Source organism: Bos taurus, chromosome 16, assembly GCF_002263795.3.
Source record: "Bos taurus isolate L1 Dominette 01449 registration number 42190680 breed Hereford chromosome 16, ARS-UCD2.0, whole genome shotgun sequence".
Classification (NCBI taxonomy): Eukaryota; Metazoa; Chordata; class Mammalia; order Artiodactyla; family Bovidae; genus Bos; species Bos taurus.
In genome coordinates, this window is record NC_037343.1 from 72,066,199 (window position 1) to 72,091,568 (window position 25,370).

The 25,370-nt window shown below is 37.0% G+C and overlaps 1 protein-coding gene across 8 annotated transcripts in view; it reads right to left on the minus strand.

The window, feature by feature from the left end:
* Positions 1-25,370, minus strand: part of RCOR3 (REST corepressor 3) — a 53,317-nt gene that overhangs the window by 10,447 nt on the left and 17,500 nt on the right. For 7 of the 8 annotated variants that reach the window (XM_024976309.2, XM_024976306.2, XM_024976305.2 and 4 more), the window contains 4 exons: positions 25,289-25,367; positions 13,341-13,559; positions 9,669-9,746; positions 1,668-1,725 (listed from right to left, as the gene is read on the minus strand). In XM_024976309.2, coding sequence (XP_024832077.1) covers positions 1,668-1,725; positions 9,669-9,746; positions 13,341-13,559; positions 25,289-25,367 — 434 coding nt within the window. The remainder of the gene's footprint in view (positions 1-1,667; positions 1,726-9,668; positions 9,747-13,340; positions 13,560-25,288; positions 25,368-25,370) is intronic. The other variant, XM_024976308.2, reaches the window with a different exon arrangement.

Consider the following 25,370-nt stretch of genomic DNA (forward strand, 5'->3'; position numbering starts at 1 on the left):
CTCAACTCTCTAAGTAAATCTTGCTATCGTCTTTCTCTTGAATACAGCTTTTCATAATATCCAGTATCCAACCCAGTCATAAGATTTGATGGATCCTACCACTTAAAGTAGTACTGTAGAACAGTATCAAATCTTTTCTCTGTACCTAGAGAAAGATTAATCCAGACTTCCTAGGCGATTCTCTTCAGAAAATGCTTTCACTGTGATCATTTCTTATATGAGAGTATAGGATTAGTATACTAACCTTTAAGAAAATAAATACTGGAAAATGGAGTTAAATTCCATAGGCTACCATCATGAAGGGAAACAGGCTTTAACATCAGTCAAAGGAATACCTACTCAAAAAACTATGTTAGAACTATAAGTCATAATTCTAAATAAATATGAGACAATTGTTGAAAATAATTTTTAATAAAAACTTTTAAATTGTCCATTGCAAAGAGCTATTACTGAACATTATAAACTAACTCAACTTTTGTTCTGACTCGTTCAGAAACTTAGTTCTACAATTACAGATGTGCTAACTGCATGGCCAGCACTCTGCCTGTACAGGATCCAGTATTTCTGTTTATGAAATGACTGTGCCGTGCTGTACAAGCCAAAGGGAAGGCTGACATTATCCTACTGGCACCCTGCTGTACATCTGCAAATCACAATGGGGGCGTAATCCTTACTTTAATTCAAACTGCAAAGTCTTAATCAATCTTTAACTATATTATTCTCATATCTGAATGATACCTGCACATTTTTTGAGTTAAATATGTTCTCTATGTTTGAATACTCCGAACTGTTTTTAAAGATGTATGTTTCACTGGGGCCCAACTCTCTTACAGTAGTTAACTTAGATTAAAAAGCCATGGATACTCAACATAGAGGGCTCAGCCAAGAAGAAACAAATTGTAGACCAAACTTAAACTATACTATCAGTCCTGTAGACAGTTCATCTTAAAAGGAAAACAAACCTACAATACTGAATTGCAACATACAATTTGCCCTTAAGTAATTCAAACACAAGAAAATCCAAGTTTATAGTGCTTCCAATTTGCCCGTGGGTATTCATAGTACAAAAAGTTTTCTGCCATACAATTCAACCAAGCATTCTTACAAATAATTGCATTTAAAACTGCACATGTATATATATCTATATATAAAGTCTCTCTTTTGTATAAATAGATATATTTAAAGTCAGGTTTTGTAGCATTCAGTGGCATATCTCTTAAGTAAGTTACGGTACACTGAAAGTTAAGCATATCATGAATATTTTCAGTACCTGACAATTATCAACTACAGAGTAATCAGGGAAACCAGAAACACAGTAGTTTATGTTTGTGATAAAGAGTTATTGACTGATACAGTAAGAATGAACCCAAGAGCAGGAATACTGAAGCAGAGGCACCCAGAGACCATCTGACTTGGTCAAGCCTGTCATCACCATCATTCATTTAGTGCTGGGAAGGCATCACATGCTGTTCAGGACCCAAAATGCACACAGGCTCAGTGTATCACATCCACAAGTACAGACCAGAGTTCATGGTCAGCAACACTGTGTGGAAAACACAAGACCCCTTTCTTGGTCCACTTCTAAAGGAAGGGGAGAACTATGGTAGTCACCTTTCATGACAAATTAAATAATTATTAACAACAATAACTGCTTATCTTTAATATACCTTGCACTGCTAGAAGCTGCTCCTCTGTGGTCCAACGGGCATTAATTTTCTGATTTGACTACAAAATTAAAGAGAAGTTTCCTAATGAGGATATGAAGACAGACATTTTTCCAAAGTGCTTATTTTTTAAAAACTTTTCACCAAATCATAGATAAGAGATTACTAAAACTCTGATTCATGAGGATTTCATTTTTATAAGACTTAAAAAATATATTTTGAATTACCTTTTACCAACACAAAAAAATAATGAAAGGGAAATGTACCAATTTGGGAGAAAGAAAAACATTCACACTTATACCCTAGTCAGAGATATCAAAACTGAGAAAAATCTATTAATCACTCATTTTCCAACTACAATGTTCCTATGATACACTGCACATGTTAATTTTAGCCTAGTTTTAACATTTAAGAGACTTTGTTGTCTTTACAGAAGGGTGACTCTCAAATTTCTTTTCTTCATATTTAGACTAAACCTCTTCTTACTCCATCAAAAACAGTGTTGTATAAATTAAGGTACAACTGTAGATAAGGCCTGTGCCCTAAATTAATATTTCTTTAAATTTCTAAAGCAGAGAGTGACGGAGTATATGAATAGATTTTCTCCCAACACTTCCTACATTCATCCCAGTATTTTTGTTTAAAAAATTTCTCAGTTTAAGATTTTGACTATGGCAGTATTACAGTATTAAACATCTAACCAAATTTCACTAGTATACACCCACTTCTTAGTAATCAAGAACCTTTGGCAGTAGATGGACGGACAGAAATAAGCATTCCAGCCTACAGGTTTATAGTAGAAACTGCCCAGATAAAATGGCCACTGTAATACACACACATGCTGGGCAAAACAGAAAGTAGGGTTCCTCTAAGAAGGGGTGTTGAGGTCTTATCTCATTTGTAGTCTTAGCAATAAGAATCTCCACCGTACAGAGGTGCTGGGTAATATCAAGTTTCTCACCACGAGTGAAGACATATAAGCAAGCATTTGGAAGAAAGAATGAAACATAAATGCAAAAAAAAGTTATGCAAGAAGAAAGAAAAAAGTAAAAAAAAAAAAAAAAAAAAAGACCTTGAGTAAAGGAGGGAAAAATTAAAAATACAAAGCACTGAGCTCCAAATGATAAGATTTTAAAAAGAACAGCAAGGCAGGCCAGGCAATGTGGACAAGCCTCCAGGTTAGGATACTTGTGAGGAGGCAAAGGAATAACAGGAAACAGGCAAAGAGAAAGAGGGGAAACAGGACATACAGGAGTAGTAAGGGTGAACCAAGGCTAAAAGAGTGCAAAGAAAAAAAGAGAGAAGACAGGGAAAACCAGCAATTTTAAACATATGGTCTCCCAAGAGGAATAGTAAGAATGGAGTAGGAGGTAATATCTGAATTAATACCCAGGCAATGTGATGCTGCTACCTTAGCCATGAAAGGTAAACAGAAGAGGTCCTTAGTACCCAAGGATAACTGGTATTGGAACCTATTTAAAACAGGTCCAGATATTTCATGGTAAATGGTTAAAAAAATAAAAGGCTGAATGTAACTTAATCTGAAATATGAAACTAAAACTTAGGAAAATTAGTTCATTAAAAGATAGTTACTGATTCCGCTTACAAGCTTTAATTTTATTTCTTGGCATACCTTTTGTGATTATACAGTGGTATAACACTCTCTAGCTTTGAAATTTACAACATGAGTGCAGAATATGGGTCATTTTTGTTTTGAAGACGTCAATGATTTTCCCAAATTTCTCTTCTCTTTATTGTTACTCAAATTATTCTTCTTTTAAATGCCTGAGTCACTATCCTTTTTTTTTCCATCATTAGTTCTGTTACATACCGCTCTGTCAACAATTTTGCAAGTGATGAAAGCCATTCTGTACCTTCACAGACTTCATGAAGTTTCACATCTTTTGCAAGGCTTACAATTTCATTTTGTATTTGCTCTGTATTAGCAAGAGAATAACAGAGGAAGATGTTGCTGTCATGGATGGGAAGGGTAAGAGCTGGAGTTAATTAGGAAGAATTAGTGAAGAGAGCCTAACTTTGTAAGTGCTCAATTCACTAGTGAATAGTTTGTTGTTTGGCAACCTTTGCTTCTCCATCTATCTCTTAGATTAATGAGCATTTGGATACTGAACATCTCTTGTGATACTACTTTGCAAGTGGTTCTTAAGATTAAAGTTAGCATATATGTGGAATATATATAAGGACATATGTAACCTGGTGGCTCTAGTAAAGAATCCACCTGCCAATGTAGGAAATGCAGGTTCGATTCCTGGGTCAGGAAGATCCCCTGGAGAAGGAAATGGCAACCCGTCCAATATTCTTGCCTAGGAAATCCCATGGACAGAGGAGACTGGCAAGCTACAGTCTATGAGGTAGCAAAGACTTGGACGTGACTAAGTGACTAAACGACAACAATAAACAATAACAAAAACATCAAGCATGGTGCCTGAGCAAACATAAATTAAAGCTGATCAATCAATGTTTGTTAAACCTGAAAGGCAGAAAATGGAAGAAAAGGTATCATTAATGAAAAGGGAACAAAAAGTGAAAAAGGAATAACAAGCCCTATGAAGATTTATTTTTGGCTTACAAGCAAATCAGGAGATGGGATAAACACAAGTAACTATTATTGAAAACAGTATACTGGGGATTCAAAGATGAGAGGGAAAACTCAAAATGACTACACTGGGGAAAAAGGAAAGTTGAAGGGACTGAAGCCAGAGATGGATTTAAGAACATAAGTTCCTAAAAGGCAAAAATGAGGAGAAGGCATACCATGTTCAGGAAACAAGAGGATTTTTGTTAGAAAGCAGTGACAAATAAGCCTGGAAGGTTGGTGATACTTAACTAAACCAAAATATGGTGAGGTCCAGTTCTGCAAGGGCTGAAAACACCAAGGCTGACGAGTTCATACTAGATATAATGAGCAATCTGGGGGAAGCTGGGAGCAAAGAGAGAAGGGTAGGATTATGAGCAGAATAAGACTTTTAAGCCTAGAAAGCTGGAAGAGGGTGGTGCTTTTAAGGACTTAGGATTTGGGAGATGTGGGAAGGCAAGGCTAAGAGGAGGAATTTAACTTGGGATACACTGAAAATAAGGTATTAGGCAGGAGGCTAAAAGATTCATCTATTCAAATACATTTTTTTAAAGGTGTTTGGAAAATGCTTATGAGGGAAAACAATGGAATCAGCTTACTCAGATGAGAGGTTCTAAAATCAGACTGTGAATTTTTAAAAGTTCTTTTTCTTCCAAAATTACCCTTGAAATGTTCTTACAAAGGTAGCCATGGAGATAGGCAGTCTCGCAGAAAGTCCACACTGGCAGTTATTTCTCCAGTACTGGAAAGGGCCACTAGTTTCTCAGTTATACCCCAGATGAAGCCTTTGGCTCGAATTTAGAACAGTAGTAAATGAAAAATATAAATACTTATGTAAATACTAGAACATCGTTCAGTTCGAAGAAATGCTCAGGGGATGTGAAAGCTAAAACTGACTAAAGGAATGCTGGATACACCGTTCCTAGCTTGTAACCACTCACTCTGGGTCACACACTCCGTAAGTGGCGTTCAGGCAGAGACGCCAGCGCTGCTGCACTCGCTGTTACTAAACATACTCTCTCTTTTTTATTTGGTTGAATTTATGTCATTTAAACGTATATATGATATGACTTTAATACAGCAAAGTGATGAGGTTGTATCAGATTTCCAAAACAGAAGAGAAATGCATCCTGAGGATAAAAACCTGGAGAATATCTTTATTTACATAGAGTAAGAAAAATTATAGCTGAGAAGGGAAAATAATAGTTATAAACATAAAAGTTAAAGTAAGAAGGAGGTCATCATTATGTGAAAGGCTCAGAAATAGGCAAGGGAAATGAGTTAGAGTTGTGGAATTTGGCCATTAAGACCAATGTTAAGGTTTAAGAAGACACTTCAGTGGAAAAATGCAGAGGAGAACTTGAAACTGTTGGAATTAAACAGTCTATGTGCTACAAAATGGGAACAGTGGAAGAGAGGAAAGACTGTAGGAGTAAGAGGGTCAACATTTTAAAAACATATAGAATTCCTTTAAGTTACTGATTTTATATTTTAGAGCTAAGAAAGTTTGGTAGAGATGTGTTTAACTTAAGGAAAGGACAACTAGACTATATCCAGGAATCTAAAATTCTGTGGTAGTTATAGCTAGCTATGAGGTACCACAGAGAACATTCTTTTCCTTAAAAATAATAGAACAGCAATGTGAAACAATCCAGTATATAAGAGCAACAATAATGTAAAAGACCCCATGAGCCGTCTAGAACAGTCTGGCCGCCTGAGCGAGTTCAGCATGCTTACCACATCCTTCCCCTGGCGCAACTGCTTCACAGCTTTCCCATTTTTGTCAGTGGTAGTTTCATACTACCTCTGACTTGGAAGAGTTAAAAAAGGTTACCAGGCTACCCAGTGCTGAAAAGTCAACCCAACACCCATAAAGAAAGGATGTCACACACCTATGCATGAAAATATCCACAGATTTGCAAACTTCTAGCTTCAAAAAGCATCCCTTTCTCAGACTCTTCCTTTTGGATTCACCGATCTCCTTGCCCCTTACCTAAACTCCACCCAAAACAAATCAAAGCATAATCAAACGTAACACCACTCCTTGCAACACCCTCATATACTTTCAAGGAGATACATAAACATCTACTTTGCAAATGTTCTCTAGGTTTATCACTTGCTCTCCATTCCTACAACTAATACCTGACACTACCCAATACCTCTTTACCACTTATTTTATCTCTCACATACCTGGTATTTCAGCAGCTCTAAAGTTTCTAATTTATCTTGTATAACATGGCCAGGATAACTCTCCTAAAACACAAATTTCTCATTATATCCTTCCTAAATTGAAAAAACTGTAGGATCTTTTCATTTGCCTTTAATTTAAAAGGCAAACTTCTTTTCTTAGCTTTCACAAAAGCTTTTCCTAGCTTTCACAGTGGTCTTGCCCACTGATTTATAAAACAAAGAAGTCCCTGTTAAACTCAACCTTATTAATACCTCTCATACATCCTGTGCATTCATCCTCTGCAACCAAGTGTGCCTTCCCAAGTAGACAACATGCTTCCTCAGAAAACAGTTTTTATACTTCCACTGAACTCTCAGTAGTGATTAGCACAATAATGAGCACATAATACATGCTTAGGGAATATCCAGTGTTTCTGATTTTCCCCTCTGGATTTATATTTTGAATGCACTGCTCAACATCAAACCACTGTTCACATTATTCCTTCCATCTGCCCTTTTAGTATATGCAAAAATCCTACTCACCCTTCAGTTGAAACTCCCCGCTCTAGGAAACTTCAGCTGAAACGTCCCCCTTTAGGAAATGCTCTCTGACTACCCTACTTGAACAATAGCCACTTGTTTTATTAATATCTTCATTTATAAATCTATAAATTTAATGTTTGTCTTCTAAAATCTAGACTATAAATTCTTTTTTAAAAAGTAGATGGAAAAATCTATCCTTCCTCTTTTTTAGGTGTCGCCCCTGCCCCCCGCCCCCACCCCACACACAGAGCCTAATGCAGTGTCTTATAAAAAACAATTGATTGACAAATACTTAGGCAAGTGAATTAACTTTCTTCACCAATTTTTCCCTAAATGAAAATAACAAATACAACCAAATGAATAAGTAAAGCATCTTAGTAACTGTTTAGTTCCAGCTGAGTTACATCATTTAGTAGCTTGTTGTTTAAAAGGTTAATAAAATTCTTTTATTAGGTATTACAGAGAACTTTTTTAGGTTGGGTATCGGCTAACCTAAAGGTAAGAGGATAAGGTACATGATTTTTCAAGATTTTTACTATAACTGTTAATCTAGTGTTTTGAAATATATCTATTCAGGTTGTTCTCCCCTATAAAGCAATAGGAACAATATGATACCTACAAATATATCCTGGGCATTTTCTAGATGATAAAACATATATACATTTTTGAAGTTCATGTGAGTTCAAAATCAACCTTAAAGTATTATACAAACTTCAATGTATGGACCACAGTGCATTAAGGTTTTGGTTGTTTCATTTTGATCATTATTTTTACAATAAACCAAGAGATGTAATAAATGGTAACTTCTAACCAATAACTACATTTGTATGTGGGAATCTAATATACACTTTTACTATTATATGAAAACTTCCAAAAGAGACAGCATCACATTAATCCAGGACTCCAACTAGACTCTAAGAATCTAAAACACAGCCAAAGGATCACTATTTACTATGATGTGTGATCTTGATCAAGTCACTTATTCTGAGGTCCAGCTCCCTCATGCAAAGTAACAGCATTTACTTCATCTACTTCTCTGGACTTAAGTGAGCATCAAAAGAGGCAGCATATAGGAAAGTTATAAATGCTATTACACCTTCACATCTTACTTTATATAATGTTAATGAATGAGACTATTCTGCAATTTTCTGAAAAATTTGAAATTAGAATTTTATTTCCTTGAAAATTTGGTAGGCCTTTTTCTATAAAGTTGTCTTGGCCTGCTGTTTTGGTTATACATTATTCAGTTTTCATTCTTTTTAAGACAATTTTGGTAAACCATATATTCCTAGGAATTTCTAAGTTTTGTGTAAACTTTCAAACTTATTGGCATAAAGTTCTTTAAGCTATTCCAATAAGGTTTTCAATATCTGCTATATTCTTTAATTTTTAAATTATAAACTCATAGTAATATACAAACATTTTAAGTTTTTTGCTTTTATGCATTTTATAATGGTTGGATGCCATCACTGACTCAATGGCCAAGAGTTTGAGCAATCAGGGAGATAGTGAAGGACAGGGAAGCCTGGCATGCTGCAGTTCACAGGGTTGAAAAGAGAACAACAACAATGTAATTAATTAAATATTAAATTAATTCAATACAAAATTTAAAATGAATTTTTTGATGTAATAATTTAACATAAAATAAAGCAGGACTCTTTGTATTACACTATCTTTATTTAAATATCACTAGACTGTCAGTTTACTTCTGGGTTTGCAATGAGATACTAGTCTACATATATTTCATTCTTTTCCATTGCCTAACCTTCTTGAAAGAGACTATTCAAAACAAACAAAACATCTTCCTTCATAATGATTCTTCCTTTCTAGAAGATTCTAGAGAGTAAGATGGCATATGAAGTACTACTTTTCTGCCTGCACCCCACCCCCCACCCCGCCCATACATAATTCATTTGTAGATATTTCAGTCAATCTGCTATCTGGAGGGAAAAAAAAATCCCATTAGGACCAAATAGGATCATTTGATTATTACATACATAGACAAGTAAGGCCAGGATATGAAGCATAACATAGGAGTCTTAAAAAAAAGAGAAAGAGAAAAGATTTTGTAATAGAAGCTTCCGTAAAAAGGTATGATTGGACAACAGGCATTTAAGTACACCCTTAGACATCACCAATATAAAAAAACATATTAAGTTTAACAGAAGTACAAGTAAGACTTGAGAAAACGGCCAATCTATATCTCGTATTTGGATTTTGTATTTTCCACGATATAAATACATACACTAAAATCCTAACTGGAAACCTGAACCAATAAACAAATACCCAAAACTAAAGTAAAATTTGTTAAAACTGTTAAAATGAGCTCCTTGTGATCTTTTTCTTCCTGTTACCAATTTACACAGGTAGGAAACAGCTTTGAACAAACATTGTTATAGACCCCCAAATGCACTTCTTCATCAATGACCTTCCAGTTTCACATGCACTGGGCCTACAATTATAGCTATTTTCTGTGCTTGATAGCAAGTGCTAAAGACAGTAATGGAATGATTTAACTTAAAACATTAGCCAAGTCTCAAGAGACTACCTATCTAAATAACAAAATAGAGACATAATAAATTATCTATATAATAAAACCTTCAAAGCACACATGTAACCAAAATATAGTAGTTGAACACTGAATAACTCAAAGAACAAGGTTTCACCATAGTCACATATACTCTTCAATAACATACCTCAGGAGGTTTGAATTCTTCAATTCCACCTTCCATTTTCTGTTTAAGTGCACTGTTTACTTGCTTAGCATTCTGAACCTTCAACAAAATAGCCAAAAATATGAATCAGATCATGTACTTAGGTGAATTTTTGAGTATTAGTAAGTGAAAAGGATATATATTAAAAACCCTGTTACCCCAGGGGGATAGAACACTTATCACACTTAGGGTGGAATATACCCCTCATTCAAGTAGCATACACATCAACTATATACATACCTAACAGACTGACACAGTTCATAAAAACTCATTTAATTCTCACAACTACGCTGTGAAGTAAGTATAATCAGTTCTGTTATAACCTGACATATGCATTCTCAAAAGCCACAGTACTATGCAAACTGCACAGTAAAAACCACAGGGCTTATGGGGAAAAAGAGTTTGAGACACAACACTCAAAAACTTCATCAATGACACACAGCACAGTTCTAAACAGTAAAGAAATTCACAAGTGATGCAATAAAGATGATGCTTTACCTTAAAAGGTTGCTTACATAAGTGGGTGCCAAAATAACTACAACTTGTGAATTGTTGGGAAGTCGTAGAAGAGTTATTTGAAATCAGATGTAAAGTTTTAACACCAGATGTGGGTGTGTATGGCAAGTAACACAGTATATGCCCACACAGTTCAAATGGGAACTATGTGGGCATATACTCAGCTAGCTGTAGTTTTTCACTAACAAAAATCACATGTAAGCAAATGCAAAAGTCACACTATGTTCAAATTGTCCCCATGTATATCAATGATGTTGGAACAGATTCATGATTTCAAAACAAGCACTAGAGCAAAACTGGACTTCGATTTAAACAGTAGAAATGAAGGAGTGGTGGTGGTACACAAGACGGGTCAAATAAATAACTTGGAAACAAAATTAAGACATCTTTGTAAACAACTGATTGTGGAGAATTAGGGAGAAGGAGGAATCAAGGATAACTCTTTCGTCACTGGCTGGAGTAACTGAGTATACATGGTGTTATTCAACCAGACAGGGACTGCAAAAAGGGGACCAGATTACTCGTGGACATGGAAGAAATCAGTCTGGACACTGCTTATGAGATGCTTGGGATAATAAATGGCAGAATCTGTAAATCTAAGACTGCAAATCTTCACTATGTTACACATCAAATGAATATCCAAGAAAGGGACTTAAAGCTTTAAAAGAGTTCTTTCCCAAGAATCAACAAAGGACCTTCCTGGTGGTCCAGTGGCGAAGAATCCACAGAGGACACAGGTTCAATCCCTGGTCCAGGAAGATTCCATGTGCCATAGAGCAACTAAGCCTGTGAGCCACAACTACTGAAGCCTGTGCTTGGCAAGGAGGGAAACCACTACAGTAAGAAGTCCGCGTGCCAGAACGAAGAGTAGCCCCTGCTCACAGCAACCAGAGAAGGCCCTCATGCAGCCCAGAGACTCAACACAGCCAAAAATAAATAAATAATTTTTTAAAAAATCAATAAAAATAGCTTGTAAGTGAAGTAATAGTGGAGTAGTAGTATTGATGACTAAGTATGATTTACAGGTGGCTGAGAACATTTTATTCATTATTTAAAAAAAACTCTGAGCACTTTAAAAATATCACAGGCAATGTGTTTTAGAAGTTCTCTAAAGAGAAGCGGTGCTGTGGGTTGAAGATGGGAGTCTTACACACATTTATGGTTTGACTAAAGGTAAAGCATTCAAATCAAATATATACTATATATACTTGAGAATCCAGCACTATAAGTCAAAAGAAAGGAATTCTGAGGAGGAGGAGGTGGCTTTCAAAAGAGATAAGAACCAAGAAGAGGGCACTCGACTGGGCAACTTGTTTATAAACAATCTTAAGACAGCTTATTCAGTGGCAGAACTGGGATGGGGTGTGGGACAGAAACTAGATTGGGAAGCCTCTGAAAATAAGTGGTAAGAAAGCAGAGGAAGCTAATGTGGTAGATTTTGATATTTATTCTGGAACTTTGCTGGAGAAGAAAACAGAAATATAAAAGCAGTTTAGGTAAGTAACCAGGGTCAAGGGGTAGAGAAATCTGAATGTTTAGGATAGAGAAAAACCATCTTGGTCCCATACTACCCTGTTGCAAAGTTCTTACATTATATGGAAGTGGTAATAATATTAACTCTAACAGTGCATACTGTGATATCTAAACAAGGATGCACTGTAAGCTAAGGATGCATGTTGTAATCCCTAAAGCAACTACAAAAAAAAAAAAAAAGAGAGATATAGCTGAAAAATATAAATATGACCATGTTACACCTCTTTTAAATCCTTCAGTAGTTTCCTCACTCATGATGAATTTTAAATTTAACATGCTCTTCCTATACATTTCTGTCTAGCTCTGCAAATAACCTGCTAAAGGCCAAGTAGGAATTAATGAAGCATTTTAAGATGAGTGACGTTGATTACACCAGTATTTTAAAAGAATAACACTGATAAAATGTGTAACATGGGACTGAGAAGAGGTAGATAGCAAGGAGAATCAACATGATAGTTATAGTCAGAAAAGAGGTGATAAGGGCCATAACAAGGGTAGTAGGAATGAGATTAAAAAGCTGGGGATTGATTTAAAGGCAATTTCAAAGATAAAATAATCTACCACTTGAGTTTGTGTGTGTTGACAGATGTAATACAGGCAAGGGATGAATAAAAGATAAATTCAGATGTTTCAACAAACAAGGAACAGAAAAAAAAAATCTTTTGGGAGTTAGATGAGATGTCATGGAGAAGGCAATGGCACCCCACTCCAGTACTCTTGCCTGGAAAACCCCATGGATGGAGGAGCCTGGTAGGCTGCAGTCCATGGGGTTGCTAAGAGTCGGACACGACTGAGCGACTTCACTTCACTTCACTTGAAATGTCTAACAGTTAGTTGGAAATATAGCTATAGAGCTTAGGAGAAAAGCCACAGCTTAGGAAGTAAACTCAGAAGTCACTGGCAAGGTTGGTTAATTTATACCAAGAAAGCCCAGACTTAAAACTTAAAACAACAACAGAAATAAATAAATAAAGGAAAAACCAGAGAAAGACTGGAGAACTAATAACAACCGTTAATGAGTACGTATTATGTGCAAGGTACTAATCTTTTAAGCATTTACCCTATATTACCTTGTTTAATTCCTCCCAACCAAAATATCATTATCCTCATTTTAAGACAGAGAAACTGAAGTTGAGAGAAGTTAAACAGCTCCCCTAGGGTTGTGCAGGAAGTAGACAGTGTAGCTAGGTTTAGAACTTAGGATCACTGACTCTAAAACCTTATCCACTACCTGATTATGCTAAAGAAACTTTTAAATAATACTGCTGCTTCTACTACTGGTGCTAATGATGACAATCCAGATGTATTATCTCAATTCTCAACAATCTGCAAGAGAAGTAAGATTATTATCTCCAATTTTATAAATAAAAAATGGAAGCTTAGATTCTATAATTTCCCAACATCATAGAGCTAACAGTAGCAATGCTGTGATTCAAATCTAAAATACTCAGTGGCACCTTATAATTTGAAAACAAGGTAAATAAGAAAGATAAAGATTATGTAACTGAGTGGTGGAGAAAATCTGTAATAAAACTGAGTTTACAGGGATAAAGTAAATAAGCAAAATGGACAGAATCATCAAAAATAATGATTTTTATAAAATACCTGACGTTTTAAAGAGATCAACTCCATGTCCAGTTGCCTCAGGATGGTGTTGGCTGCATTGGGGCTACAGGAAACAGCTACCACGTCTTCTTGGGTTAAATACATGCCCTTAGGTGGACGGCACTTAGAACGCTGAGAATGATGGCGGTGTTGTAAACTCTGATATTCTCTCCTCCCAAGTCCAATCTTGCTAGTTTGGACAGGCTGGTCAGTATTACCCTGGAAGAAAAAATTATAATAGGCCATCTGGGCTTGTATACAGGTATAAGTTGAAAACAGTCTATTACTAATAGATTACTAATAGAAGTATCTGTTACATTAAGTGCACCTACTAAATACTTCTAACCAATTATATTACATATGAGTCCAAACACACACACACAGAACTAGTAATTAGGGGGAGATGAGCATACAACATATGTTTCATTAATCCACTCAATAAAATGTTAGGTTTCTATGCCCAGAAGACTCTGAACAAATGAAAAAATAAGGTGGATTTTACATTATTTTAGTTTGCTTCACGATTTCAAGATGGGATATACTTTCAGCAATAAGAGGGGGTGGTAAGCTACAACTTACTAAGTGAAAAGTTTTAAAGAAAGTAAAAAAAGGGACAAATTAGGAATCATGACAATTAGTAGCTCAGACAACTGGTAAAAAAGAGATAACATTTTATTCTCACTTCCGAGTTGTTGAAAGAGAACTATGCCTCTAAAAATTAAAAAGAGCACAAGATTATTTTAATACTAACAACATTTCTAAACTCCAAGTCTATTTACCTGTGAATAAAGTAACACTGAAATTTTCACTTTGGAAGAGGTTTAAAAAGCTCTAATAATGACCACCATGAACTCTTAAGTAGGATTTCATTATTATATTTGCAATATTCTTAAAAAGTGTGATGTAAAAATACAATGTTATTCTGTGCTTCTAAGATAGGAATCCATTAGAAACTGTGTCCCATTAGGCTGAAGACAATATACTGAATAGATTTAATAATTCATTAAAAAAGGAACTCTGCGTAAAAGTCATAATATAATTATATAGTACCCAGTACTGTAATTCACTCTGTTCCTTAAAACTCAATTCAAAGCAACACATGACAGATTTGATGATCAGGGAAAATCCTCCCAGTATAGCACTCCTAAAATTGCTAGATCAAGTATTTTAAAAAATCTTTTAAAATTCACTTCTGAGCTGGCAGAGAGGTGAAGAAATCCCTCAGAGACCAGAAATAATGAGAAAGCAGGAATCTAGAGAGATAAGCAAGGATGCAGGAGCTGACACGTGCCTAAAGAACAATGGACAACAGGTGAAGAGCACAAGAGTCAAAGCCAGAACTCTGGAAGGGGAGGGGGCTCCAACATCGTGCAAAGTAGGAAAAATGACCCTGCCCTGCAAAGGGAGGATGATTTAAAGAAAGTCAAGACTACTTCAACCTTGGCTCAAAGGAAAGCAAAGAAACCAAAAAGAGTCTTTCCTGAGAATCCCTAGCCACAGGCTTATATTCAGACAGGTTTGGAGACAAAATTTATATGAACTGTCTGGCCTGAAAAACCTGAAATCAAAAATTTACTTTAGAGTGTCTCAGGTTGGTAGGGCTTTCAGTTAGCAGAAGTAAATGCAAGCTGTCTTTAGAAGAATGCACTGTAAATGCAGGTCTTGAAAATTTTCAACAAACATGTTCCAAGGAAAATGAGCTCACAACTACAAACTGCCAAACAAGCCTCCTGAGTAAAACACTGCAGAAGGCAAACAACAGAATTGTATCTGTAGAGATCACAACTATTATAATTACTGGATGAAGAGAATACAATAAAGATGTTATACATGTAAAAGAAAGAAAGAATTGAAAATATGGAATATTCTTATAAGAAATGAGTCCATCAAAACTGACCAAGCAGACAGGCAAAAAAACCAAACAGAACATCTGGAAATAAAAAATATTATAAATCAGATTAGAAATTCAATGGATGGGTTACTCAGCAGACTAGACAGAGCTCAAAAGAAAATTAGTGACTCTGAAATCACCTATGAGAAAAATGCCCAAAACATACCATGGAAGTATGGAAAGACATGGAATGCATGAGTGATTGAGACATGTGAAAAGTCCATTACATTTCTAAAAGAATTCTCAAAAGACAGCAGAGAGAGAATGAAGGAGACTTAGATTCAAAGATTCAACAAATGAGAATTTTACAGAACTTAAGATAGGATTTAGAAAATACAAAGGAGTCCAAAACAAGTTTCAAAAAAAAGAAATCCATAGCCATATACTTCAAAATGAAACTATGAACACTAAAGACAAAGAAGAGATCATAAAAGCAGACAAAGAGAAAAGTTAAATTACCTCCAAAGAAGGGTGTGGAGAAGAGCACCCTCTTGTACTCTTGGTAGACATTATGGAGATTCCTTAAAAAACTAGGAACAGAACCACCATATGACCCAACAATCCCACTAATCGGCATGTAACCTAAGAAAACCATAACTGAAAAGAGATGTTGCAGCACTATTGAAAATAACTAGGAGGCAATCCAGATGTCCATCGACAGATGAATGGATAAAGAAGCTGTGGTACATACATACAATGAATATTACTTGGCCATAAAAAAAAACAAACCCATTTGAGTCAGCCCTAATGAGGTAGATGAACCCAAAGCCTGTTACACAGAGTGAAGTAAGTCAGAAAGAGAAAAACAAATATCGTACACTAACATATATATATATATATGAGAAGGCAATGGCACCCCACTCCAGTACTCTTGCCTGGAAAATCCCATGGATGGAGGAGCCTGGTGGGCTACAGTCCGTGGGGTCGCTAAGAGCTGGACATGACTGAGCGACTTCACTTTCACTTTTCACTTTCATGCATTTGAGAAGGCAATGGCAACCCACGCCAGGGTTCTTGCCTGGAGAATCCCAGGGACAGGGGAACCTGGTGGGCTGCCGTCTATGGGGTCACACAGAGTCGGACATGACTGAAGTGATTTAGCAGTAGCAGTTAGCATATATATGTATATATATATATACATACACACACACACACACACATATATATATGTAAAATCTAGAAAGATGGTACTGATGAGCCTGTTTGCAGGGCAGCAATGGAGATGCAGACAGAGAGAACAGACTTGTGGACACAGTTGGGGAAGGAGAGGGTGGGGCCAATTGAGAGAGCAGCATGGAAACATATAAATTACCATATGTAAAACAGACAGCCAGAGGAAATTTGCTGTATGACGCAAGGAGCTCAAATCAGGTGCTCTGTGACAACCTAGAGGGCGGGGATGGGGTGGGAGGTGGGACGGAGGTCCAAGGGGGAGGAGACATACGTATACCTATGGCTGATTCATGTTGATGTATGGCAGAAACCAACACAATATTGTAAAGCAATAAAAAAAAATTTAAAAATTACCTCCAAAGGAATGATAGCAGACTGCCTGACAACAGACTTCTCTAAAGCAATGATAGAAATCAGAAAGCAGCAGAATATCTTCAAATAATATCGGTCAACCTAGGAGTCTAACCCCAGCAAAACTAAGGTTTTAAGAAATAGGCATTTTGGACATTCCAAAACTGACTGTGTTCATAATCAATAGAGTCTCATTAAATTAATCTGTAAAAGATACACTTAGGAAAAAAGAAAAATTATTTTCAAAGGAAGTTCTAAGATTCAAGAACGAAAGGTAAGCAAAATTAAGTATTTTAAGTATTAAAAATTGGTAAATTTGTTAGCTTAGTAAATCTAACACTGACTATATGTCTAATGTGATATATTAAAAAATAAGATGTAACTAAAACTGGAAAAAAAATAGCATATAAAACAAGAAGGTAGTGGCTGAAGTCAAAGCATCTTGGACTTAAATTAACCAGAAACTCATTAAAAGCACCAAAATTAGACTTTAAAAGTTAAATATGCAGGATAAAACTTCCAGAGTATACAGTAAGAATAGAAATATAGAAACATTCCTAACTAGTAGAGAGTAAAATAAAAAAATCAAACAAGAGATGAATTCTTGATCCAAAAAGAAAGTAAGTCAAATAGAAGATAAAAATAAGAAATAACAAAGATACAAATATCAATCATAACTGGTATAAAGGGGCTAAATTCTATAGATAAAATAAAAAATAGCACGTATCTGTTCCTGTAAGACATGTACTTAAAATACGAGGACACAGAAATGTTGAAAGTAAGGAATAACGATACCAGTCAAACACAACAAAAGAAAGATGACAGAGCTATCAGTTCAGCTTAGTCACTCAGTCGTGTCCAACTCTTTGCAACCCCACGGACTGCAACAGGCCAGGCTTCCCTGTCCACCACCAACTACTCCTGGAGCTTGCTCAAACTCATGTCCATTGAGTCGGTGATGTCATCCAACCACCTCATCCTCTGTCATCCCCTTCTCCTCCTGCCTTCAATCTTTCCCAGCATCAAGGTCTTTTCTAATGAGTCAGTTCTTCGCATCAGGTGGCCAAAGTACTGGAGCTTCAGCTTCAGCATTTGTCCTTCCAATGGATATTCAGGACTGATTTCCTTTAGGATTGACTAGTTTGATCTTGCAGTCCAAGGGACTCTCAAGAGTCTTCTCCAGCACCATAGTTCAAAAACATCAATTCTTTGGTGCTCAGCTTTCTTTATGGTCCAACTCTTACTTTCATACATGACTACTGGAAAAACCATAGCTTTGACTAGATGGACCTTTGTTGGCAAAGTAATGTCTCTGCTTTTTAATATGTTGTCTAGGTTGGTCACAACTTGTGACTAAACCACCACCTAGGCTGGTCATAGCTTTTCTTCCAAGGAGCAAGTGTCTTTTAATTTCACGGTTGCAATTACTATCACCATCTGCAATGATTCTGGAACCCAAGAAAATAAAGTCTGTCACTGTTTCCATTGTTTTCTCATCTATTTGCCATTAAGTGATGGAACCGGATGCCAAGATCTTCATTTTTCGAATGCTGAGTTTTAAGTCAGCTTTAGGTTCTCTTTCACTTTCATAAAGAGGCTCTTTAGTTCTTTGTCGCCTTCTGCCATAAGGGTGGGGTCATCTGCATGTCTGAGGTTATTCATATTTCTCCCGCCAATTTTGATTCCAGCTTGTGCTTCATCCAGCCCAGCATTTCACGTGATGTACTCTGCATATAAGTTAAATAAGCAGGGTGACAATATACAACAGCCTTGACATACTCCTTTCCCACTTTGGAACCAGTCCATTGTTCCATGTCTGGTTCTAACTGTTGCTTCTTGACCTGCATACAGATTTCTCAGGAGGCAGATAGAGCTATACCAGACAAATAATCTTTAAAAGTAGAAGATAAAGGTTTCAAATTCAACAAAACAGTTTCTACACATTTAATAAATAATAGCTTCAAAATACAGTTATTTCTCAATAATCCATCAGAAAAGCACATAAACACCTACAAAACCAATACTAGCAAGTAGGCAAGCAGTAACAGAATATCGATTTCAATCGTATTAACTGACAAGCTTCAATTAAGACACATTAAAAAAACCCTATAACCAATAACTAAAAGTATATATTACTCTCAAGCACACATGGAAAAACATTCATGAAAATTCAACATTCTAGATTTGGAGGTTTTAAAACATATCCCCAAATTCCTCAGCATTCCAACCACAGAGAAGAGAGACTCTCTATCCTATCCTCCTTGATTCTGGACCAAGTTCAGTAGCTCACTTACAACCAACAGAAAGTAACACGTGTGACACTGAGTAACTTGCAAGGCTAGGCCAGAAATGGCTAGGTACCTTCTCTCTCTGCTTTGGGGATGATTACTTTGGAGGAAACCAGCCATGGTAAGAAGCCAGATTACTAGGGGACCACCAGGTTATAGAGGAATGCTAGCTGACAGTCAGGTAAGCAAGTCCAAAACCTTCAAAAACATCCCACTTGATGCTGAAACCTAAAATTATTCTTTCTAAAGTCAGGAATAAAATAAAAATATTTGCTATTATAACTTCTCTCCAACATTATACTGGTGATTCTAACCAGTTCAGTAAGGGCAGAAATAAAAAGTATTATAAGGATTGAAAAGAAATAAAACTGCTATTATTTTCAGATAATATAAACCTCTATATAGGAAATGCAAACTAATCTACAAACAGGTAACAAAGATTTCATTTCTCTCCAGTTTACATATAGATTTAATGGAATATCAAGTAGGGCTCTCCTACTTTGAAGTTTGAGATAAAGATCCAAAAATAGCCAAGGAAGCCTTAAGAAGCACTACCAAGTAAGGGGAATTATCCCAGCAGCTATCAAGGTTTATTATAAAGTTATACTAGTTAAGACATGCGACTGACAGGAGAAGCAGACTAGAAAGCCAGTGAAAGTGCAAATGTTAACTTGAGTCTCTGCAACCCCATAGACAGTAGCCTGCCAGGCTCCTCTGTCCATGGAATTTTCCAGGCAAGAATATTGGAGTGGGTTGTCATTCCCTTCTCCAAGGGATCTTCCCAACCCAGGGATTGAACTCGGGTCTCCTGCACTGCAGGTGGATTCCTTAACATCTGAGCCAGCAGGGAAGCCCCTAGAGAGCCATACTTATATAGAAACCTCATCCATGATAAAGCTGATATGGCAGACCAGTGGAAAGAGATGAACTCATTTTCGTATTAGAAAACAAAACAAAAAAACAAATGGATCTTTATCTGACAACATAAACCAAACCTAATTACTGACAGATAAAGGACATAAGTGTAAAAAGCAAAATTTTTAAATTTACGGAAAAAAATATAGAATATTGAAATTTGAATATTTACGTACTTTTGATGAAATAGCTGTTCATCAAAGCATGTAAAGAGAGTAAAAAAAGATAAACCAAGAACTGCTAAAAGATCTCTGCAACACACTTAACCAAAAAATTAGTATCTAGAATATACAAGGAATTCAGTAAGAAAAAAATTCATACATTCTCTTTAAGAAAAAGACAAAACCAAACCAAAAGATAAAAAACAAACACAAATAAGCACTTTAAAAAAGACATAATAATATATAATAAACAGATGGAAAAATAATCAGCCTCATTAGTAATCTGATGAACGAACTGAGAACACAATGAGATACCATTTCAGATTATCAGATTGCTAACATCTTGCAAGTCTTATCATATAAAGTACTGGCAGTGAATGCTGCATACTCAGTCGTGTCTGACTCTTTGCGACCCCATGGAGTGTAGCCCGCCAGTTTCCTTTGTCCTTGAATTCTCCAGCCAGGAATACTGGAGTGGGTTGCCATTTCCTTCTCCAGGGAATCTTCTTGATCCAGGGACTGAACCTATGTCTCCTGCATTGGCACACGGATTCTTTACCTCTGAGCCACCTGGGAAGTCCTGAAGTATTGGCAAGGAAGTTGGGTAATGAGTACTCTCATAGCCAATAGAAGTACATCAAATGTAGAAAATGATTTGCCATTATTTAGGCAAGTCAAACACAGTTATAGTCTAAAATAGACTGGGGCTAATGATAAAGAATCCGCCTGCAATGTAGGAGATGTGGGTTTGATCCCAGGGTCAGGAAGATCCCCTGGAGGAGGGGATGGAACCCACTCCAGTATTCTTGCCTGGAGAATCCCATGAACAGAGGAGCCTAGTGGGCTACAGCTCACAGGGTCACAAAGCGTCAGACACGACAGGAGTGATTTAGCTCGCACACACCCAAGAAAAGTTAAACATGGTTACAGTCTAAATAGAGTAATGCCACTCCAAACAATTGTAGGGTATTACTACTCACTAAGTCGTGGTTGGCATTTTGGTGGAATAATCTGCACTGCATACTTCAGGAGAGCTGGCATCCGTTTCCCACTATATGCTAAGAGTGTCCATCAACCAGAAACACCTCCATAATTTTTACATGTCCCTTATGCAGGTAATACTAAATCTTGCTGAGAACTGCTATCGCACAGGAGTTGTTGTATATGTATGTATCCAGGATATGCTCTTATCAGTATTGTTCATAATAAGAAGCAGCTAGAAAGAATGTCCATTAATTGGAGTAGGTAAGTGGTGGCACATGCATACAATGGATGTTTACGATTTCCTTCCAGGTTCCCACTGCAAAGAAAGGAGTGGGCTGCAATAAAGAAAACAAAGGACTTCTGTTTCTTCTTAAGCTCAGTGATGGACACACTGGTATTTATTACTATTCTTCAGATTGTACATAGTCTATGGTATGTACAGTTTCATAATTTTTAAAAGTTAAAAATAAAAACCTTTCCATATAACGCGTCATTAACTTGCAGAAGCAGGCCTGTGTTAAAGGCAATGTTACAGCACCATTCCCTGCCCAGTGCCCCTACCATCTGGGAAAGAGCAGGGAACTGAACGAAACTGCTGACACACAGGCCAGCCCTGGACCACGGCCCTGCAGTGTGTTTTTAGCACTTTTAAAATTTTACCCCCCTCACTGTCTTTTGCTAACGGAATGAGATCACTGGCAAACAAAAGACCAAATGTTTAAGTATCACCTCACATGGTTGGACAAAACAGTATTCCACATACACACATTTCCTAGGTAACTAAACCCAAATCCCCATCTCTCATACTGGTACAGCAATTAAGAGTTTATAGTGTATATTCTTATCTGTTAATATATTTGACTGACTGCCTACTATGTACCAGGCCCTGCAGTTGAGACTCATTTCTTGCTCCTTAAGAGCTTATACCACTCAAGAAAGGCAGGCAGGTGAGGGGAGATCAGATGTACACAAGTTCCACTCAGCTCAGTGAGGACTGCAGTGGATTTAAAGAAAAACAAGGAAGCAATCAATTCAACATAAGGCAAGGGGAGTTCATAGACAAGCTACATATTGCAGAGTTATGAGGAATTTGCCAGGCATATTTGGGAAGAAAGGGAACGCTAGAAAGAACAGACCAACAAAGAGCAAAAGCCAGGGCATGAAAACACTTACCTGAAACTCTCTTAGCAGTGTGAAATAACAGGGTGGGGTGGAGAATGTCTAACTAGAAAGGTTGTGTTTTATCCTACAGACAAAGCCATGGAGGAACTGCAAGCAGTACATTTGGTTTTAAAAGGTTGTCTTGGCAGCAGTGTAGAGAATGGTCTTGGAAGGTGTGGTGCAATGTTTGGAGATAAGGTAAATTAAGATAGAAAATGTCAGTAATTCAGAGAAGAGATGAGAACCTAAAAATAAGGCAGTCACCTAGAAGACCAAAGACAAAAGAATAAAATTTACAGTTATCTGAGAGAGAAAATTAGAAACAGTAATCACACAATGAACAGAGTAATTGAGAAAGAGAAAAAGAAGTCACTAAAACCGAGACACGATGGTTAAAAGTGGCTTCCACGCCGGCTCAGGGGTAAAGAATCTGCCTGCCAATGCAAAAGACACAGGTTTGATCTCTGGGTCAAGATCATCCCCGGGAGAAGGAAACTCTCCCATCTTCTTGCCTGCAGAATTACATGGACAGAGGAGCCTGGTAGGCTACAGTCCTTGCGGTCGCAAAGAGTTGGGCACAACTGAGCAACTAAATAACACATTAAAAAGGTAGATGGGAATCAGAGAATGGTGTTATAAAAGTCAAAACCAGATTTTCAGAACAAGGGAGGGGTCAATAACTTGAAATAATACAGGAAGCACAAGGAGAATGCACTGAGTAACCAGTCGCTGGATGTGGCAGTTAGGAAGGAGGTCACTGCTGACCTGTCAGCAGTTTGAGAGAAGTAAAGGGGCAGCAAGCTGAATGAAGCAAACTCCAAGAGTGAAGTAATGCCAAGATAGATAGTGATGCTTGTAAATGAAAGACGAGCATACTTCTGGGCTGCAGACAAAAGGCTGAAAGTATGGCAAAGAAACTGATGGAAAAGGTCCTAAAGGCAATATGCAGGGACAGGTAGGATGAAACTAGCAATGAAACTATACAGAACAAGGGGAGGGACCTTTCTTACTGTCAAAGAGAGGCATGCAGCACAGACTGCTCATTACTTCATATTACTGCATTTGTGACATTTTAAAAGTCTGATCCTATCAAGCACCAGCAAGGAAGTGGGAAATGAGTACTGTGTAAAATACTGGGGGCGGTACCAGACGTTCCAGGGTTACAGGAAGCCCTGACTTCAAAGAGTTCACATTAACGGGCAAAAAACAGTAATTTTAATATAATGTCCTAAGTGTAAATATACTCAGATAAAAAGGGTAGTGTGGTAGCACAGAGGTTAGGGGAGGGGCTGGAATTTAAGGGTATTCCTGCTTGATATTTTCTTCTTGAAGTAGAAAGTGAAGTTATCTGCTGAGTTTTTCAGGGGAGAGGGGAGGTGGTAGGTGATGTGTAGAAAAGGATGACTGTTCAAATACTTGCTTACACAATAAATTCTATTCGAGATTTATTATGTACTGGGTACTATAATAAATGCTTTTATATATATTACCTAGTTGATTGTCAGAACAAACCTATTATTTTAATTTTACCAATGGAAAAAACTGAAAATTACAGGTTAAAAATTGAGAGATGCTAAGGGTTACACTGAGATTGAAAACTATTTTTTGCAAGTAGCAACAATGTCCATAATTGTGTAATCTTCTCTTGTAACCCCAGACCAAGAATAGCAATTTATCCAGCACTGTGGGTTTACAGGGTTAGAGAAGGAATAGCAGAAGAGTGGGAGAAATGCGGAGTTACAGACACTAGGAAGAGAGCAACTTAAGGAAATGGCCATTTGGTCTAAGGTTCAGGGAGACAAGGAGGCTTGGGGAAAAATGAAGGATTCAGGGAATCTGAGAACATTTAGCAGTAGTAAGAAAATCAGTAAAGTATCAAGCTGAGTAGAAGTTTTCAAATTTCACTGACGAAAGATGACAAGTGCCAGAATGGGCCATGGCATTTGAGTTCCTTAAGAGGAGGAATGCGGGTCATTAAACCGGATGGTCACATTTGTGTCTCCAATCTTCAATGTTATTTTCACAAGTTGCCTATACATCACAAGCCTTTACCCACTGACATCTGGTCTATATATTTTTTACAATTATGTAATTCCTTGCCTTAATAAATGAGCATGTATATCAATTTAAAACTTTTCAAGATTTTAAGTCATCACCATTGTCATTAAATTGAGGAGTATAACTGCATTTCTAGTTGGGAATCCTTCATCTCTTCCTTTGAGGTAGCTTTCAATTTTCACTGGTGTCAGTATGCTGCTACTGCTGCTGCTGCTAAGTCGCTTCAGTCGTGTCCGACTCTGTGTGAACCCATAGACCGCAGCCCACCAGGCTCTCCCGTCCCTGGGATTCTCCAGGCAAGAACACTGGAGTGGGTTGCTATTTCCTTCTCCAACGCATGAAAGGGAAAAGTGAAAGTGAAGTCGCTCAGTTGTGTCCGACTCTTCGAGACCCCATAGACTGCAGCCTACCAGGCTCCCCCATCCATGGGATTTTCCAGGCAAGAATACTGGAGTGGGGTGCCATCGCCATACCTGGTACTAATTTCTAATTTGTTATAAAATGGAATAAACTAAATGTTCTCCAAAAAAATATTCTACACTTAATATTGTCTCATCTAAGGGTGATTTTACTTCTTTTCTATGGATTAAAGAACAGGTGTTGTGGGTCGTCTCCTGGGGGCTCAGTGGGTAGGGTTCCCAGTTCTCACTGCTGTGGCCCAGGTCCAATCCCTGGTCAGGGAACTGAGATCCTACAAGTCGTGCAGAGTGGCCAGAAAAAAAAAAGAACAGGCATCATGGGAGGGCTTTTATACCTCTGAATGGATGAGATAATCCCCAAATTACTTAAACTACTGGCTAATTGGAATTCTTGATGTTTCTGCTTTTCCAAAAAACTTCAATTAACATTGACATTTACTACCTTCTAATCCATTATATAAAAATGCTTTTCTTAATATGAAGTACTGCTCATTTTTTTGGAGTGAATTTGTAGAACAATTACAAGCACTCTAATGATCATCATTACCTCTTTCTTGGCTTCTTTTTTGGGATCATAATCACTATCGTTTCCATCCACTGGGTGTGTTTCTTCCACGTCATCATCACTG